Consider the following 21,208-nt stretch of genomic DNA (forward strand, 5'->3'; position numbering starts at 1 on the left):
CTTTTATCTGACTCTTCGATCCCCCAACATAATTATGCTGACTCTGTTCTTTCTTTCACTTTCGTATATATGTCATTTGTGTCCTAATCTTCCCTTTCATGTTGCCTTAACCACCACAATTCAACTCTGCATTTTGCCTCCTCCACCTCTGAACAGGTACGAAATTTCTTCTTGATTTTTCTCGGTTCTGCTGTTATTTTTCCTAGTCTAGAAACTAGAATATGCATTTAGTTACAAAAATTTTGTTTGTACAAATCTAGAATTTGTATTCAATTTGTATTTGTTTGATTTTTGGCCCAGAAACTAGATATGGAGAAGTTGGAAAAATTGGATTGGGGAGAATTTAATCCAAGATACGATACAGTTCTTTTGCTATTCAGTGAAAGTGCTTATATTATTGAAGTCTGGCTAAGTCGTGGGTGAGAAATATGGAATGGAAGTTCAGATTATTTGAATGACTTTTGGATTTATTTATTATTATTTATTTTTTTGCATGACTGGTAGTTGACTTTTCAAGTTACTTTTTGATTTTTTTTGGTTGAATTTTGTATGAATTTCATTGGGGATGGCCCCAAACTTTTTAATAAAAATTACGTATAGTGGGTATTTTTGGAAGACAATTGACTTTTGCAAAGTCAAAACATAAAATCCATTATACACATTACACAATGAATGATTATATATTTGTACCAAAGAGCCTTCAACCAACAATGACAATATCAGATGTATTAGAAAGATATTCTTCAGTCAAATGGTTGAGTTTTAAGTCTCATGGTGGGAGAAATAGACAGATTTATGAACAGGTGTAAAGGACGTAGGTGTTAGCCATTCTAATTATTTTTTAACGATATATGATCAAAATGTGTGGTAACTCTCTTTTAACCCCTCCTGTCCCATTTTGGTTCCTTGTATAGATAAGTAACCCTTTATTAATTTACATTACAAATTTACAATTGCACAAATATGGCGTGCTTGATACAAATGTGAAAATTTGAATGTGTAATTAACCATATTTTTAAATATTAGAGGCTCATCAAACCCGATTCCATTTCACTCACATCTCCTATTATTGTTGTGTATTAACAAATTTAATGAAATTTCAATTACTATATATAACTTGCATAACAAAAGACATGTGAATAATCTTCTTTAAGACATTTTGAGTGAGACCCAAGCAATAATATGTGGTTTGAATAATTCTCAAATGCAAGCTATAATAAGATTTGTTTGAATTATATAATTGTAGTCTAATTAACCTACATGATGATTGTACAGCTTACAAATTCAATGTCTTTTTACTTGTTATGCAGTATCATTACAATTACAAATTTTTATTATTAATTTTATTTATTTCTCATCCTATTACAATTACAAAACACTAGAATTCTTTAATCTTGTCATGTTCCCATGGATTGAATCCTTGAGAACAAAAACTTAAGGAACTTCAATGCTTTAAGTGAATGAGCATTTGAAATTGAAAGATTACCATTACCAACTTCACAAGACACCATACGATTATTACTGTTCACCCTTTTTCTTCCCTTTCGCACCAAAGAATCCGATGTACCCATAACATAGTACACCTGTCCCACACGCACACACACACACACACCATGCCCAAATGTCAAAAATACCCTTGTATGTGATGTACCATGAAAGTTGAGACATTTCACATGGTAAATACATGTTTGGATATTAGTATCAATCCGTTTATAATGATGGTAAAAAGGGTAAATATGTAAATTTTTTTAACCTTATATGTAAAGGCAGCTATCTTGAACTCAAGCCCATTGACTATATGAAAACCTTCCATGGCCTTTGCCATTGCTGAGTCATCATCTCCACACCCATTTTTTCTCTTGTTCCTGTAGATGCCTCATGCAAAAACTTACAACATGTGCTTCAAGATAACTTTATTGTGCTAAATACAAGAAACAGTCATATTCTTTCCTTTTTTTATTATTTGTGAATAATAACGGATTTTAATTAATAGCATGTGTTGTGTTAGGATCATATTACATAAACAACCACATACCTTTTCAAGAAGATCCTGTGCCTCTTTCTCCTATGATCAACTGAAAGGAGTTGAGTGTTTAAATATGCTGCAAAATTCGGGTCCATCAAAGAAGCTGGAGGTTCAGATTTTTCATATGCAAAGTTTATTATTTGTATAGTTAATCGGGTATGTCTATATGTTTCAGGGATAGATGACTGCAAAAAAAAAAAAAAAAAAAAAAAATTGTTAATCATACGTACCAAAGTAAGTTGCTATATTAGAAAACAAATGAACAACTACATCATACTCACACACTCAAACCGGAAGATCTTTGAATCATTAACAATCACACTTGCATTTGCATTATAAAGTTCATCCACAAATCTCTCCCCTTTTCTCATATTTTCATAAGCATATAGATCAAGAAGCTTGTTATTAACCTCATCCGTTGCAATCGCTAGCAGCTGTTAAAGGCGTTGTCGATTTATAGCTCCAAGGGTAGATTTGGAAATACAAATTTATTTTGTAAAAAAAATATATATATGTTACCAATTTTGTAAGCTTGTCGATCAGTTTGTCTAATGTGAAGACAGGAAAAGACCACGTGCCAAGAACAGCCCGACATTCATCTTCATATTTTGCACTGTCGATAGCACCATCAAGAAAACTATACAGTAGATCCAAGAATCTGTAAATTAAAAAAAAAAATTAAAAATTAAAAAAACTGACCAATGAGAAAATTGGGAAAAGAGAAAATAGATAATAAAAGTATAAAACACCTAGCGTATGAATCATTAGGTGTTGCATCATTTGAACCCCTCCATTTTTCAACTAGAGACTTTTCCTTTGCCTCCTCTAGCCTTGAGTACAATATCTGTTGATTAAGAAAAGCAGATGAATAAACAAAAATGAAAATATGAAAAATAAAAATAAATAAATACAAGTAAGAAAAGCTTTACTTGATGAAGTCTGAAGAAAACATAAAAGTCATCATTTCCGTAAAACACCCTCGACTTTTTTTCTTTACTTTGCAAAGTTTCGGGGACATGAAGCATAAGCGGTTTCACTCTTTTCAAAATATGTTCTGAAAAAGGACAGGTGTCATCGCCCAATGCATCCACCACACCATCACTCCCACCGTTGTTACCATGGTCTACATACGGGGAGTGATCCTCCGCATCAGCGGATTCACTTCCTGAATCAAAAGCATTCTCACTATTATCATCCAATGACCTTCGGCTATTACCCCTTTTAAACTCTCCATTTGGTGAAAATTCACCATTCTCTTTAACACCATTGTTGTTATTGTTAATGTTATCATTGGATCTCATGGAAGAACCACGATTGGTTGTTTTTGCTTGGTCAACTGTGGATGTTGACCGAGGAGGAACACCAAGCATAGGCTCAACAAAAGTAGTCCAGATCTTCACGGATTTATCCGTTTGTTCAGAGGAAGCACTTTGTGTGACAGAATATTTCATGAGTTGATATAAATCTTCATGGATGATTAAATCAGAGTACTTAAATTCTTGATGTGGAATATTGTTTTGTTTTTTTCCAGGAGCAATAGACTGAAGGATATGATCATCTATAGACTTTTCTTCACTTGTTTCCTTAATTTCAGCTAATAAAGCTGCAATATCCAATATCAAAAAAACAAACATCAATCAATCAATCATGGTTTTATTTAGGATCATTGTTTTTACCTTTAGCACTCAAGCTCTTTGAATCTTGTTGTTTGAAATAAAAGCTACGATGATCGAGTGATTTATGATAATTTTTAGCATAAATTTCAGCCCAAACTTTTTTAGTATCAGATCGACACCTCAGCCATTCTTCTTGCTTCTGTTTCAAACGATGTAATATAACTGGTAAAGCAAGAGATGCATTCTTTCTTAATACATCCATCACATCAAGCCCATGATCACCATATAAACGCCCAATGCATCTAAGATTTATAGCTGTAAAGTCTTCTATATGAACCACATTCTCTGTCTTCTTAATCGAATTATCATTAATCCTGTCTAATAGTTCTTCCACACGTTTTGCTGTTACATTCACTGATTCTAATAACATGTCCAGTTCAAATCTGATGAAGAAGGAAATCATTATTATTATTATATACACATATAGAATCATTCAAGACCAAAAGGGTAAAAGGGTAAAGATGATATGCCAATGCCACCTGTCATCTTCACATCGAAATAAGCTTTCTTCATATTGGTTTTTGCGCATGTGTTTGAAAGAATAATCTTCGCTTCCGGAAGTAACAGACACCCAATGATCATTCAACACCTCATAACCAATCTTTGTTCTTTGGCTTGCTGAAGGAATTGGGTACTGTATCAAGCAACACACACACTGTTAAATTTAATAAAAAATGCAAAAATGAAAAGACAAAAAGTGTTTTGATCTATAAATATTAAATCATACGTTTTTTGGTAAAAGGCGATAACTTGGAGTGCAGCATTCACAGTCAGAAAGGTCAAGTTCTTGAATTGATTTTGTTAGATACTTCTCCTTGATGGCTGAACTATTCTTGTCCATTTCATCTCCATCAGAATTTCCATCTTTACCCCCATCATTACCCTTTATTACTCCAGGTAAATGTCCATCACTCCATAAAGATCCTGTCAAAGTCATGCTAGAGAGTCACGAAAAAAAATAAAAAAAAAAATTTACCATCCTACATTACTGAGGAAATAACATAGAGGGGCATTTAGGTAAAATCATCATTGGGATTAGGATATATGTAATTATATGTAAACTTACTCATGGGGAACAGCTATCTGCATATATATACATTAATAGATGAAGATTTTATTAACTCACAAAACAGATTCTTATTAGGCATGTAAATAAGAGCTTATGTGTACAATTACTTGTCTTTTCACTGCGATCTATAAACTCATTGACTTCTTCCACAAGATCCGGATATGCTCCAAGCAAACTATTTACCTAACAAAAATAAAAAACTTCTTTAATTTATCAAATTAAATCTAAGGATGTCACACAAAAAGTCATCTAGAAGTTTTATGGATACACAAACAATGAAAGCAGATAACTAGCAATAAAGCAGGAAGCAAATACTAGAAACAAAAAAGTATAAATCTTTAAAAATAATGTGTATTGTGTATATAAGTTTACCCTTGATTGCAGTTGTGGCCGAGTAATACTCTCTGTGCAATACTCTGCAATGCACTTCAAGAACGACTGGTAATCATCTGAGTTGCTCAATCTTTCCTTCACCTTCTCACGAAGACAAAGCATTTGTCCATGTACATCTTCCAACATACAAAGATTCAATAAAAATGAAAATACAATACATTTATAACAGAATTCAGATTCTATCTAATGTCATCATCAAATCAAATATTTGAATAAAGGGACTAGTAGATACCTTGATGAAAGAGTTCAGCTACAGAGTCTTCAAGAGTACGTGGGGGTTTATTTTGAGTAAAATGATGTGTCGCATCACAATCTTTATCATCTTGATCGTGTTCTCTTTGTTCTGTGTCTTCTGATGTGTCTTTTTGTTTCTCACCATGTGATCTATTCTCTTTATCAGGTATAGTACATGTTTTTTCATGATCTAGATCAGGCTGGTCAACGTTGACTTTGCATTCAGTATGAGAAGAATCAGGTAAGAAATTGGTGAACTCCTTTAGCAGGTCTTGTTGATCATTAAGAAGAGCAGCAACCTGAAAGATGATAACAATGGAACGTACAAATCAAGAACTACAGAAGTATGTTAAGATTTAAGAACCAAATATTGTAAGAGTCTTAATGAGAAACCTCTTGGTGAACTTCCTTGATGGATTTGTTTTCTTTTTTATACTTATTCAAAGTATCAAGAAAATATTTGTACACATGGTCTTGACCTTGAAATCTCATCTGCATGAGAAAATCTTGTTAGAATATAAGTGTCAGATGGAAACATTAATTGAAACTGTGTTGTCACTACCTTAATTTTGTTTACAAATAGAATGGCTTCTTCAATCTCCAAAGGCTTCTTAACATGGTGTTGTTCATCATCTAGTGGCAGGGTGATCTGAAATCCCTTTGGAAGAAAGGGATTGAAACCCAAAAGTAGGTCTTGGTGCCCTTTGAACAATTCCTTCACCCGTGCTATGACACCTGTGGTGTCAATTCTAAGGGAAATATAGTGATTATAATCAAGGACATGCTTTTACATAAACATGGCATGAAAATTGAAAGAAGCAACACCTTAGCCAAACCTTTGGGTCTTGAAATCTTTCATGACTTTAAGAAACTCTTCATATTTTTCCTTTTCATTTTGGAATATATCTTTAACTTTCTCTAGATATGTTAGGGCATCATTAGTCGTCAATTTATGAGTGCTGCCTTTGTGCTTGGATCTTCAACAATAAAAGCCAACAAATCAACCTCATAATCACACAATTCTTCCCAACAATATAAGTATGTTCTAAAGGCTTACTGTTCAGAAATCAATGGCCGCTTGAACTGAGGGCTGCTGTAAGCATCATCGTCATCTCTAGACCGCTTCATCCCTTCAAAACCCAAACAATTTAAACTTTCCAATACTTTAAACCCCCGATGAACAACCAAAACGAAAATTCAAAATTGAACAAGAGCTACTTCACACAATTCATACCTGTAAACAGATCACCGTCAACCATTCCTGGTTTCTGAGTAACAAAATTTAGCAATTGAGTATAAATGTGAACAGAAGTACCTAACAATGCGACAACACAAATTCAAATTGGAGAAATTTACTCTTGGAAAGCCGTAAGATCTTCTCGTTCTTCAAGTTTACTTCAAATTCACAAAATTCGCCATCGAAGTTTCCAAAAAATAAATATGCATATAGCACTATCTATATGCGTTTGCATCAAACCATATAATCCGTTTCCAAATAACAAAGTGTATCTATGAATTCAGAAATACAATTTAGAGTCGAGATATAGATACAGTTTTGTGTATGTATAGGCTATTTATAAATATTTTATGTGTGTATATGTTACACACACTGTGTCTGTGAGATGCAGAAAAAGGAGAGAAGAGACCAAAGGGTAGCGGTGGTCATTTTGACGTCTTTATTTTCAATGATCCGGATGACGGGTAACCGGTGTAGCCGGTAACTTTGTTTTATATGTAAAGAGCTGCTAGGGCAAAAGAGGGAAGCGAGGGTAAAATTGTCCAGGAAAAAGCAAACGGAGATAACGCCGTTTAGCATATGAGTTCAGGGTTGATTGATTTTCCAAGTTAGGTACGGTATAAGTCGATATTTTAAACATTTAAGGAACGTTTGGTTCGTTGGAAAACAACGTTTGTAGTATTTGATCGTATTCCTATCATGTTTTCTTTTTACAGAAATGAATTTTATCGAATGTATGGATTATATTATGATGGAATTTAAGATGGTAATTTATCCATATAATTTGCTTATAAAGATGGAATTGTCAGAAAGATGGGAATAGAATTTAAGAGAATGATTTATCCGTGTAATTTGCTTATAAAATGGAATAATAAAAAAGATAGTAATTATTATTGTTTTTGTCAACAATCGATCAAAAAGATATCAACCAAATTGTATGAAAGATTGTGGTGTTATTACGAATTTGTATATGAGATTGAAATCAAAATGACACAACTGATTTACAAAGAAAGCCCTAGACCCTTGTTAGGATTTCCGACATAAAACATTGAGAAGTGATAATGACCATCTACTTTGTTTGATTTTATTAATTGAAAAGAAAGCTATAATGTTATATAAGTTTGAAAATACAAGTATAGATGATTCAGTAAGTCTAAGTTGCCTAAGTTGTATCGTGCGATTTTTACGTGTGTGTGTGTATAGTCTAGGTCAAGTAACTAAAAGTCTGATATTTCCGGTATCTTGTTAAACTAGTATTTACACGTTGTATTGACTTGGTGTTTCCGGGTCTTAAGTCTAATTGAAAAGATTCTTTAGAGTTGATAAGTCTTTTGTTTACTAATTTTGCACACGTGAAGAATAAAAAAAAAAATATTCGTTAATTTCGTTAGGAAAGACGAATATTGATGATGATATGGATCCTGATGTAGGTTTCAGGATTCTGATATTCCTTTAGGATACAAAATCCTAGATATGTATGAGGATCTTGACCCCTAACAATTATAATGATCGAATATATATATATATATATATATATATATTGTAACATCCCGAAATTCAGGTATAATCATTTAACCCTTATTCCTTTTTAAGTTGTCAAGATTAATCCCTAAAGTAAATTATAGCCGTTGAGTACGCTGGGTGTACTGAAGAGTATGTTGCGCGTACTCATGCGCTTAGTTTGGACGCGGACTCGCCTAGGTACGTTGGGCGTAGTGGGCCCAGATGCAAACCCTAATTGTGACTTGAGCCCTATATAAAGAAAGCTAAGGCCTTATCCTCAGCCGCCATTTGAGAGAGTGAAACCCTAAGAGAGAGCCAACCTTCGTCCTAAGCCTGTGTATGTGTGTGTGTTTGAGCTTTAAGTTCCTTTTTGTGTTGTGAAGAAGAAGAGAGGACCTTTGTGGAAGCTAATCTTGGTGTGCAAGCTTTGGATCTGGGCTTTTCATAAGGGAGGACATCACTTAGAGGTAAAAAGCTCAGAACTTTCCTCTTCATTTTTTATTTGTGTTTTATGGGCCATTTTTAGGTTTTAAGTCCTAAAGGTGAAGATTTTATGATCAAAGGGACTCTATGGACCTAGATCTGTCCCCTTTCATTGTTATATGTGTTCTAGATCCATAAAAATCTAATCTTAGACGTGAATATTAAGCCATGCATGAGATCTAGGCTTTATGAGGAAAGAGAAAAGGTCTTAGAGTGATTAGTGACCTTTACAACCATGTAAAGGCTTAAAGGTTTCGACTTTATGGATTAAATGGTCTTAGGGAAGTCAGATCTAAAGTATTAGTATATGTCTTAACCGTTTAAGACCCAAAATCAAAGGAGTATGAATCTGGGATTTACGTGGGGCATAATCCGGTACATGCAGCGTAAGGGGTCGCGTTCCCCGTTTCTATGACGTCGCCGGGTACACTCAACATACAGATTTGGTACGCGCAGCGTAACCCGGAGGGTTGACTTTTGTTGAACTTTAAGGTTTAGTCAATGATTGGATCTTTGAGCCATAAGAGGGGTAAAATGGTCCTTTACCCTTCTGAGAGAACTTAGAGAGGGATTAGTCTAGCCTTTGAGAGTGGTATTGATTAGAGTAATTATTCCATGTGACTAGGCGGATGCTAGACCAGTATTACCGAGTTCAAGATTTACCGAGTTACCCGAGGTAAGTCTTCTCACTATACTTTACCTATAGTGTTAATTAGAGTTATGTGACAGGGTATCTTGTATGCTTTTGTATGATGTGATTTCTATGTGATTTGTGTTATGTATGATTCAGAGTTCACAGAGTTAGGACCAAAAGGTCCACAAAGTTAGGACCAAAGGGTCCATAGAGTTATGGGACTGGAGGCTCCCACTGAGACACATTGACCAGAGGGTCATACAGAGTTACAGCCTCGAGTGGCTAATATGTGTTGTATGTGGTATTTTGGGGAGCTCACTAAGCATTTATGCTTACCGTGTTATGTGTTTTGTGTTTCAGGTACCAGTGAGGATCGCGGGAAGGCGCTGGCATGATCCGTACACACTCATGGAGTTTATGTTTTGAGATTCCGGGATATGTTTTGTTATGATAACATTGGATATATTATGTTTTGATATTATCTTATGAATGAATGTATGTTTTAAAAATGGAAAAATTGTTTTGAAAATTCACGTCGTTATAAGTTGGTATCAGAGCTTTGGTTTGAGGGATTCGGATGCACCTTCAGGCGTATCTGAACTCGGACTGAGGATTTGAGAAATTTTTCATAAATCAAACAATTTTTCTATAAGATTAAAAGGTTTTGAAACGAGAAGAGCAGAGCAGTGTGTACGATCAGACAACGCATAAACGGTGATTTCCTAAAATACTATTACATTATGTGTTATGAGATATGATATGATGTGTTATGCATGATAGAGTAAGCTAGGTATTCATATTAGGACTAGAGTGGCCTGATTTGTGATGCTTTAGCCGAGGAGATTACTGCTGCTATGAGATGCTTGATAGTGAGTAGGTAGCAGCGAGGAGCTTATGAGAGGTCTGCTGGAGAGTAGCTTATGCATAGCAAGATTAGAGTACTTGTGATCTGGGATCCTAAGAGGAGGACTTGGGGTGAATATTGATGCGGTGTGGACGGTAGTATAGGGCCCGTACTACTAAAGACACTGGATCAGTGCGCATTCCAAGTAAGAATCCTTAAGGTATCGGGGAGCAAGTAGGGTTGAGTTATCGAGTGCGAGTACACTCAAGTGAGTATCTGATATATTTTATGTTGTATTTCAGAGACATCATGGTGAGTACGCGCCATACTCCAGAGAGCAGTGGTGTAAGCGATGAGGAAATTCGGTGGATGATTCAAGAGGAGGTGGTTGCGGCCATACGAGCTGAGATACCAGAGATGTTTGGGTCTATCAAGACCACGTTGATCGATACTTTTGATGAGTGGTACGCTGCTCTTATTGATGTTGTTGTTGTTGTTGTTGTTGCGGGAACCGCAGCCGTCGTTGCTGCCAGGCCACAGGGAGGTGACTCGTTGCTATACCTAGAGTTCAGCAACACGAAGCCACCAGAGTTTGATGGGACACAGGATCCGATAGCCGCGATGAAGTGGATTTTTGACATTGAGGGGTGCTTCTACACGTGTTCATGTCCGGAGCATCTGAGAGTACGGTTCACGCTGAACCAGCTTCGCTTGGGAGCAAAGGACCGGTGGAAGTTCGTGACAGCGCACTTCTCTACTACAGAGCTTACCGCGGTGACCTGGGAGAGGTTCACCGCCATGTTTCGAGATGATTATGCCCCCCTGTAGAGAGGGAATGTCTAGCCCATGAGTTCTTGTCCCTCAAGCAGGGAACTGAGTCTGTGGCTGTGATCACCAGGATGTTTCACGAGAGGGCGATGTTTTGCCCTCAGCATGTGTCTACTGAGCAGGCACGCATGAGTCGATACTTGAGTATTCTAAGGAGAGACATTCACGAGTTCGTGGAGAACTCGACATATCAGACATTTGTCGAGCTTCAGGAAACTGATCGAAAGAGGGAGATTGAGCTCGAGATGCAGGCCAGGGAGGAGGCGGAGTCTCAGGGGAGGAATCAGCAACTGGCACAGTCCAAGCGGGCAAAGCCCGCTGATTCGAAATTAGGGAACCAGAAGGGCTTGTGGCAAGTGCGGCAAGAACCATGAGGGGATTTTTTGAGCAGTTTCTTGCTACAAGTGTGGCAAGGAGGGGCATATGGCTAAGGATTACCCCAAGGGATTTACAATGTGCTTCCGCTGCAACCAGACCGGCCATCGGAAGGCCGATTGTCCACAGCTGCTGGAGTCAGCACAGGAAGCACCACATGGATCTGCCCCTGCTGCCTTACGAGCTACCGAGATTCAGCCAGTGAAGGCCAAGACACCGAAGGCTCGCAGGAGAGCCTTCTAGTTGACAACAGAGGAGGTCCGCGCAGCGCCCGACGTCGTGGTTGGTATGTATTCTTTCATCTATTTATTTTGAGTTTGAGATATTGTGCTTATATTATAGTATGCGTAGGTACTTTTATTGTGAGTTCTATACCTGCCTTGGTGTTATTTGACTCGGGTGCGAGTCGATCATTTGTTTTATTAGCATTTAGTCAGCACATCAGTATCTGTCGAGAGGCGTTGAGTCGACCACTTCGGTTTCCATAGCTGACGTGCGAACGGTTTATGCTAATAAGGTGAATCTGGGATGTGTACTCGAGATCTTCGACGTTGAATTCCCGATTGATCTGGTCCCGATTGCGATGGTGGATGTCTGTGTCATCGTGGGCATGGACTGGTTGAGCAGATTTAGAGCGGTTATCGATTGCGAGCGACAGCTGGTGACTATATGAGACCCTAGTGAGGGAGATAGGGTACGTGATAACATATGCATCGAGGCAACTGAAGCCTCATGAGACGAGGTATCCCACCCACGATCTAGAGTTGGGGGCAGTGGTGTTCGCCCTCAAGATCTGGCATCACTATTTGTATGGGGTTCGGTGTATTATATACACAGACCACAAGAGTTTGAAGTATTTGATGGATCAGCCCAACCTGAACATGCGCCAGAGGAGATGGTTGGATGTGGTAAATGATTACGATTGTGAGATCCTGTATCTCTCCGGCAAAGCTAATGGTGTAGCTGATGCTCCGAGCCATAGGGCAGAGAGTACCCTGATTCGAGACATTTGTCTGCGGTTGACGGTCATGACGCCGGTGTTGGACACCATCCGGGAGACCCAGGCAGAGGCCGTGTTACCGGAGAGCCGCAAGAGAGAGCGGGTGATCGAGCAGATACCTGAGTTCGTTACCGATTTCCGAGGACTTTTGACCTTTTAGGGTCGGATTTGGGTGTCGTTTGGAGGTGGGGCACGTACCATTTTGATGGAGGGGGCGCATAAATCGAGTTTCTCGATCCATCCCGAGAACACTATGTTGGGTCAAAATATGGTTTATATTTTACTTTTCTGGGCAATTGTATTTTTCTGTAATATTTATGAATTTATGGTCTAGTTTACGGCTGAGTTTACGGCCGTAAACACCTTACGACCGTAAACTCATTTACGGCCCATGTGTTATCCGGCTCATGTTCCCGTAGTATAAATATAGGTATTAGGGTGTGAGGAATAGATTGATGAACCCTAGAGAGTTTACGGCCAGAGAGAAACAGGAGCTTTTATGTGTGTGTGAATCTTTTGTATCCGGATCTTCATTCATATCAATACATACAAAGATTCATATTATTCTTCTTATCCTTCTCTTCTATTTGATCTGACATCATCCGTTTGATCGGGATTCCGCACCATCAAACGAATCTGATTGATACACGGGCAGATTTTGGACTTACAATTGGTATCAGAGCTTGGTTGTATCAGTCAATTTTGTCAGATTTGGGGCATTATTTGATCTTATTTTCGAAACATTTTTGCGTTTTTGGATAGATCTCGCAAAAATAAGGGGGTTTGTTCTTCGTGTTTTTCATAAAAAAAAAAGATTTTTTATCGAGTTTTGGAGCTTCGAAGTTGAAAAATCGGTGTTTTTGATCGGAGTTTGCGGCCGGCGGCTAGGGTTTCCAAGTTCACGGCCGGAAACTGTTCACAACCGCCGGAGATTTGCGGCCCGGTTGGGAGTACTCGGCTCGGATTACGGCTTGGCGGCTCAGCTCAGCAGCTAGCTGCAAGCGCTTCAATTTTCAATAAAAAAGAGGGGGAGTGCGGGTTTCGAACACATGATCTCCTGATCAGCAACACAAGCGCCTAACCATCTCAACTAGCCAACCCTTGTCCATTCACTTCGAAATTTTAAACTTAACCATTCCCAGTCGCACCAATCTTTCGCATCTTTATCATTTTCAGCCCAAATTTGATTTTCCTTTAATTTTAAATTCCTTTTTCATCCAAAATTAATACTAATACTAATAAATTAAATTAAAATTAATAAATAAAATTATATTTTAATTTTTGACTTTTATTTTTTTAACGTTTGACCTTTGACTTTAAACTTTGACTTTTTCGTTTAATTTTTAAAATTTCAAATTTAACTTTTCGGTTTGACTTTCAAGCTTGATTATTTCATGTTTGACTTTTGATTTTTTTTTAAATTTATTTTAGCTTCTAGTTTTGCTTTTTAATTGATTTTAAGGTCTACGAGGGACTTGAAAACATGAAAGAGAGTCCTCAGGATACGTTAAGAGAAAAATTCAACATTTTCGATTATATCCCTGGAGAAACCCTCGAAGCTCAGTTGCAGCGATTCACTACACTCACTACAGAGACGAATATAGTCGGGATCTTCTTGACTAAGTCCGAGATAAACAAAAAGCTGCTAAATTCACTTCTGAAATAGTGGGATATGAACGTGGCCATCATCAAGAAGACAAAAGATTTCAATCATCTTAGTCTTGCTGAATTAATTGAAGAACTTGATGCTTTAAAATGTAGAGAAACAATGATATCTGAAAATATTCCGATCACTGAAGTTAAATGTACTCCAGCTTGTGAAGCTACGATTAAATTTCTTCGGGAACAAATTGATTTATTTAAAAGAGAAGTTGAGGACCTTAGATATGCAGGATATCAACTCAGGAAAGGACAGAAACCCCTGAAGGCTGAATTGGAAGCAAAAATCAAGGACTTTAGGAAACTTCAGGAAGAGTACAACAACAAATGTGAAAATTATGATTATGTTAAGAGACAACTTGCTGCTGTAACTGAAGAACTTGACGCTTTAAAAATTAAGTGTGGAAAAACTTATGTCAATTTCAAAAATTATACTGCGTCAAGTCAGACGGTCAAGTCCTTATATGAAACCCAATTAAAATTCAAAGAAAATCAAAACAAGGGTCTAGGGTATGATAGTGTACCTCCTCCTTATAATCATAACTAGACATCCATCCCTATGACACAGGACGAAACTGACAGGGAGCCACATCTTCAATATGGAAAACGAGCTGGATTTGTGTCAGGAGGAGTTATTAATATTAAGATACTAATGTTGCTACTTCATGTGCAGGTAAAGTAGCAGAAGATGAGAACAAGGAGAGTTCTTTTGAACAAACAAACGACCCCTTGAACTCTAAATCTGTTGCTTCTAATCAACCTACCGTTGGTAAATACAGACCACCATTTCAAGCTAAACAGAGTGCATGTTGCAAATGTGCGTGTGGGAAAAGCAAGAGACAAGGCAAGGATACGCCACGAGGGACAGGAAGAGATAACTGCACAATGAAGAAAAAGACATGTTTTCAATCTGGAACACCTGGACACATTGCCAGAAATTGTCCTAATCGCGCATATGTTCCTTACTATGCTCAAGGCTGGCAGAACACGCCAAGTGGGAGATACTTCAAAAGAAATCCTTCCGGTTCACGTTCAAACAATGTTGACTGGAACGCGTAGAAGGCAAAGAATCAAACCCACAAGGCCAAGAATTCGAATGTCAAGGGCAAGAAGGGAGTGTCGGCCAAGAAGCCCAATCCAAGAGATGCTCTAGTGAAACAAAGACCGACTAAGTCAAAGTCATCTCGAAGATCGGCTTCAAGTTCCAAAGCAAGTGCCGAGTCACCCATCGGATCGAACAAGAAATGGATTAAACCCGAATATAGATGGGTACCAAAGGTGAAAACTCCCAAATCTCCTAATGCTTATAACGTTTCTACATCTTCTGTTTGTGATAAGCAGGATATGTCATGGGAGAGAGTATTGTGCGTTGATGACAAAGGTCGACCCAGTTTCAAAATGGACTGGGTTCCAAAGACCAACTGATCCCGCTCTGTGTCGGAGCAGCTATGGAGGCATATCATCAGACTTCGGTTTGTTGGTAGTGGCTGCTCCTGGCATATGATTGGGGACATCTCTCAACTGTACAACACTCAGAACATTATTTGAGAGTATGTGTCCTTCGCGGGAAGGGAAGAAAGGAAGGGATCACTCATGGGGTTAGTGCTTAATAATATGAAGAATTTTCGGATCTGTTCTGAGATTACACGTGCTATTCTCAGACCTTCTGAATGCAGATTCAATTGGTGAATTACGGTTTGCATTTTCTTCTCTATACTCCTGATTTTATCTTATTCTGATTCGCTTCAAAGACAAATTTTTGTTTTAGGATAGTTTAAATTTGCGCATTTACTTTCGTTTCTCTCCTATGCACAAACTTAGGGGGATAAATAAAAACAAAACAAAAAAATTTAAATTTTAAAAAATCCAAAAACATTAGAAAATAAAAAAAAATTAAAAAAAAACAAAAACGTTGGTTATGAAATGTTCTTGAGGGAGATGTTCTGGGAAGTGATATTATCAAGTGATAATAAACAACCTGAGTCTGCGTAATGTACCCAAAGTTGAAGGGTCTATGCTCTGACTTGATGCATCGGTATGCACGAAAGATTCTAAATGGACTTGACTAGGCAGAGTTGAACTTAGGAAATTTATAGACTTGACAAATCTTGACCTAGTTAGATCCGTTTAACCTGATTTCACGACGCTCGGATAGGTTGAGCAGGGAGATATACATGGGAATCTATCGGTCACATTAAATAACTCGTATCTAGAACTGTGGATTCACTTTTCCTCGATGTGCGGATTCTGTCCTTAATTTCGGTTGGATGGGGCGACTAGTAAATTCTGATAAATTAGGTCTGTAGAATATCATTTTCTTTCTTTCCGTCTATTATCCATATGTTGTCTCCTTTGTGTGACTTCCAATCCGACCTGGTACACAACATATGCAACTCTATTTCTCTGTAGGTTATATCTATGAAATTCCTCTCATCTGTTAGCCATATGTTGTCTCCTTTGCGTGACTTCTAATCTAACCTGGTACACAGCATATGCAACATTCTTCTTCTCAACCCCTCTAAAGTAGTAAGTAATAGAATTCTGAATCTCTTCTCTCTCTGAATGGTTGTCTGCTCACCCGGTGTAAGGAGTACTCTGGAAGTTCTTGATGGCTGGGGCATATCAGAAAGCGGGAAACACGTTCCAGTACACTCAAAATTGAACACATACAGATTGTCTATAGATCTCGTTGCTCAATTTAGGTGGACAACAATATCATTGGTCGTCGTCAGATGAATGGTCCTTAAGATATAGTATTTAAGGAATTAGGCTCATATGTAAATTTTAGGATTTTAAGTTCACCTTGTCTTGTAACAAACAGTATGTCCTAAATTTGTCACAATTTTTTCGTGTTTAAGTGGACAACAATACCGACGATCGACCAGACAAAGACGTGAAGATAGAAGGTACCGACAAGTGGATAAAGGCTGTCTAAAAATTTTGATCCCAAATCACTATTAAAGTTAGATATCATTTTTAATTTTGTTAAATTTGTCATAGTTTCTTCTAATTTAAATATTAGGGGAGAAGATTATGTGAAGCAGAAATTGAAGATTATGTGATAGATTGCATTGAAGCCTTCTCAATCAGTTTGCTGCTATTGTTGTACCTGCTGAAGTGATCCAGAAGATTTGTTCTCTCTGATGTTCTCTCTGAAGATTCTCAAGTTGAAAGCGCTATCTTTCAAGAATCAGTACGTCGAGCCTCCTCACCCAATGTACGTTCAATGCCAAATTCTGAAGAAACCCTCAAGTGCTCAATATGAAGTCATTCATTGAAGATTCATATGTTCATCCTGATGTTGTGAGGAAATTGAAGGTTAAAGCTGAAACCGAGCTTCCATTGAAGATTGACAAAAAGAGCCAGCTACTTTTTAGGGGGAGCTTGTTGGGTCATTAAGAAACGAAAGCTATAAACCAAAGGGGGGAGATTGTTGGGTCAAAATATGGTTTATACTTTACTTTTCTGGGCAATTGTATTTTTCTGTAATATTTATGAATTTATGGTCTAGTTTACGGCCGTAAACACCTTACGACCGTAAACTCATTTACGGCCCATGTGTTATCCGACCCATGTTCCCCTAGTATAAATATAGGTATTAGGGTGTGAGGAATAGATTGATGAACCCTAGAGAGTTTACGGCCAGAGAGAAACATGAGCTTTTATGTGTGTGTGAATCTTTTGTATCCGGATCTTCATTCATATCAATACATACAAAGATTCATATTATTCTTCTTCTCCTTCTCTTCTATTTGACCTGACATCATCCATTCGATCGGGATTCCGCACCATCAAACGGATCTGATTGATACACTGGCAGATTTTGGACTTACACACTAAAATGTATCTGGACCTGAAGAGAGAGTACTGGTGGCCCTGCATGAAGAGGGATGTAGCGTGGTTTGTTGAGAGGTTCTTGACCTGTCGCAGGGTTAAGGCTGAGCACCAGTGTCTGCATGGCAAGTTGCAACCACATGAGGTTCCCCAATGGAAGTCGGAACAAATTTCTATGGATTTTATCACCAAATTGCCAAGGACCGCAAGGGGTGTCGATGTAATTTGGGTGATCGTCGACCGACAGACAAAGAGTGCTCACTTTCTTACTATCAGTGAGAGCTCTTCCGCTGAGAAGCTGGCAGAGTTGTATGTGAGAGAGGTGGTATCGCGACATGGAGTGCTAATCTCGATTGTGCCATATCGAGATGTACATTTCACTTCCAGGTTCTGAAAGAGGTTCAATGAGGAGTTGGGCACGAGGCTACATTTCAGTACCGCTTATCACCCACAGACGAACGAACAGAGTGAGCGGACGATTCAGACGCTCGAGAATATGCTCCGAGCATGTGTGTTGGACTTCGGAGGAAGTTGGGACATGTACTTGTCGTTGATTGAGTTATCCATTAACAACAACAACCATTCGAGCATTGGTATGCCTCCCTTCGATTTGTTGTATGGGAGGAGGTGTTGGACTCCCATCTGCTGGGGAGAGGTAGGGTATCGAGTGATGGGCAGCACTGAGATAGTGCTTCAGATGACAGAGCAGATACAGTAGGTCAGACAGAGGTTGTTGGCAGCTTAAAGTCGCCAGAAGAGTTATGCGGATAGGCGACGATCCGAGCTTGAGTTTCAGGTGGGAGACTTCATACTCCTGAAGGTATCTCCATGGAAAGGAGTGATTTGATTCCGGAAGAGGGGCAAGTTGGGGATGTAACGCCCGTAGATCCGGGCTAGTCAATTTAGAGGCAATAAGTGTTGAAAATGACTTTTCGGAAAAATATTATTTAGAATAAATAATCTTAACCAAGTTGTAGTATATGTTACAAGGTTTTTGTACATATAAAGACCGCCAAAATCCGAGTTATAACGAAGAAGTTATGACCCGTCGAAGTTTTGCGACGGAACCGGCACGATACCGGGAAACGTAAATAGTTAATTTAGGTTAGAGCAAGATTTAGCCTTAGAGATTTAAACTAAAGTTGTAGAGTACGTCTCCACCTACGCGTGGATATAAAGAACGTGAAAAACGGAGTTCGTATGAACGAGTTACAAATTATAATAGCATATTTACGTATTAAAATAAAGTATAAATCATATATGCGTACACACACAAATATATATATATATATATATATATATATATATATATATACACGCACACATGTATATATCATTAGAAAGGTATCGACGATGCGGTTATTATAATACTAGTGTTGAGTACTTTCGACATTTGTTTAGTACAAATATCGTTAAATCTATTTAAAATAGTATTATGAAGGGGTGTTTAGTCGTTTGTATACCTATAAGGTCATTAAGTAATTATGGAGGGTAGTTTTTGTAAATTCAATTACTATAAATAAGAGGCTTGGGCTCTCATATTTCTTTCACCATTCTCTTGATTCAAGAGTCTTTCTCTCCTTATCTCCCGAGCATTTCGGTCCCTCGTGATTCAACTTCTCTTTCTGTAGTTTTAATATAGTAAGTTGAGCGATGAAGCGTTGCACGAATCTTTCTTAGAAAGATTCAGCGACGAAGTTCTGCCCCTGCAGAGCCCGAATCCTAGCTAAAATCCCCTTGTAAGTAAGTTATGTTTACCCTATTTTAAATATAGTTTATATTTAAAATTAGTATTATTATTATTATAAATTTATAATAAATCTTTGAGCTATTATTATGACTTATATAAGTGTCGTTATAATATCTTTTTAACTACTCGTGGGACGGAGAATCTGGTTTAAAGGACCGCATAGGGTTGTTGGATTTCAGAAGTGCTATACGCCAAAATGATCCTGCCCTCCGGTGTTTTATGTCTGGCCCCTGTCTGTACATAGTGGTTGGAAAGTATTGTTTAAACGCTTATATAATAATAATAATAATAATAATAATAATAATAATAATAAGACTAATAATTAGTCACGGTAAATATTAGACTAAAATCTAGTGGTAATAATACTAGGTTTCGTCGAAGAAAATTATTTTAAAGTAAACGAAGCGTTGTCCGAGTACCGAGTCACCACCTTCTTAGGTGAGTGCATAGTTACTTCTATCTTACACATAGATATGAATTATTTTATATAAACTACGTGCTATGTGTGCATATTATCTGAATACTTGCTGTCTATGCTGGATGAACGTTTTTTTATACATTTTAAAATGATTTGAACTGTATACGTATTTTAAATATACAAGTATGTTGGGTATGAGATGGGTAGATGAATGATGAGAGATAAAATATGATGTGAGTAAACATTGGCAGCTATAGACTTAGTGCCTAAAAAATAACATCGATAATTATGGACTTAGTGCCTATTAGACAAACACTGGTAGCTATGGACTTAGTACCTGTTAGGAATTGGTATCTATGGACTTAGTACATACTAGATAAACACTGGTAGCTATGGATTTAGTACCCCATCAACTATGGAATTAGTGCTTTACAAACGAGCATTGGCAGCTATGGATTTAGTGCCAGCCCTATAACTCTGGAAGCAAACGACTTTAGAATGAACGAATGCGAGACAAATAACTCTTAGGATAGATCCTTAAGAGTAAAGAAGATAATGGGGATGGGTAATTGGGTCGATTGTTTGATTGTTTTAACATAATAATTATATTATTGTGGGTTGAAAACCCTATGTACTCACCAGGTTTCCCAACCTGACCCACTAAGTTTATTTATATTACAGATGTTGAGATGAAGTCACATTACACTGAGAGATTAAAGAGATGTAGATCACTAGTGTAAATAAATGTAAGTTCTGTTTATGCTTATGTTTCTGTATTGATGATGACATCCCAAATGTTTTAAAATGAATTAAAAATACTTTTCTTCGGAAATGCTTTTATAACGTATTTATCATGTTTTACTGGGAACAAATTCCGCAATATTTTTATTAAAAGAAGTACTCTGATTTTTATAAAGCATAAAGAAAATCGGTCTTTTCTAGTCGTGCAAATGGGGATGTCACAGGAGACCCGGTACATTGGACCATTCAGGGTGACCGCGAGGGTGGGCTGGGTAGCATATCGATTAGAGCTACCTGCGTAGTTGAGCCAGATATATGATACCATCCACGTGTGTTAGTTAAGGAAGTGTATCACCGATGAGACGGTAGTGGTGCCACTAGAGGACATTCAGGTGGATGCGAGCCTGAATTATACTGAGAGGCCAATCGCGATTGTGGATCGAAAGATCAAGGTTCTGAGGAACAAGGAGGTACCCCTGGTTCAGGTCCAGTGGCAACATCGGA

General features: G+C 37.7%; 1 protein-coding gene across 2 annotated transcripts; it reads right to left on the reverse strand.

Moving 5' to 3' along the window:
- Positions 1–1,267: 1,267 nt before the first annotated feature.
- LOC145036229 (paired amphipathic helix protein Sin3-like 4) lies at positions 1,268–7,035 on the reverse strand. Of its 2 annotated transcripts, XM_078984690.1 has the most exons (19): positions 6,755–7,035; positions 6,633–6,666; positions 6,456–6,528; positions 6,235–6,375; positions 5,961–6,147; positions 5,792–5,890; positions 5,397–5,697; positions 5,144–5,280; positions 4,879–4,954; positions 4,430–4,626; positions 4,182–4,336; positions 3,703–4,085; positions 2,956–3,629; positions 2,776–2,870; positions 2,546–2,684; positions 2,308–2,460; positions 2,036–2,211; positions 1,754–1,865; positions 1,268–1,583 (listed from the first exon to the last, which is right to left on the reverse strand). In XM_078984690.1, exons 2-19 carry the CDS (start codon positions 6,655–6,657, stop codon positions 1,398–1,400), a joined length of 3,309 nt encoding a protein of 1,102 aa, XP_078840816.1. In that variant the 5' UTR covers positions 6,658–6,666; positions 6,755–7,035; the 3' UTR covers positions 1,268–1,397. The 2 variants fall into 2 exon arrangements, with proteins under 2 accessions (XP_078840816.1, XP_078840817.1); XM_078984691.1 differs by lacking the exon at positions 6,633–6,666 and having other exon boundaries at positions 6,714–7,035.
- Positions 7,036–21,208: the final 14,173 nt, after the last annotated feature.

This window comes from Lactuca saligna, chromosome 3 (assembly GCF_052625555.1).
Source record: "Lactuca saligna cultivar CGN05327 chromosome 3, ASM5262555v1, whole genome shotgun sequence".
In the NCBI taxonomy this organism is placed as follows: domain Eukaryota; kingdom Viridiplantae; phylum Streptophyta; class Magnoliopsida; order Asterales; family Asteraceae; genus Lactuca; species Lactuca saligna.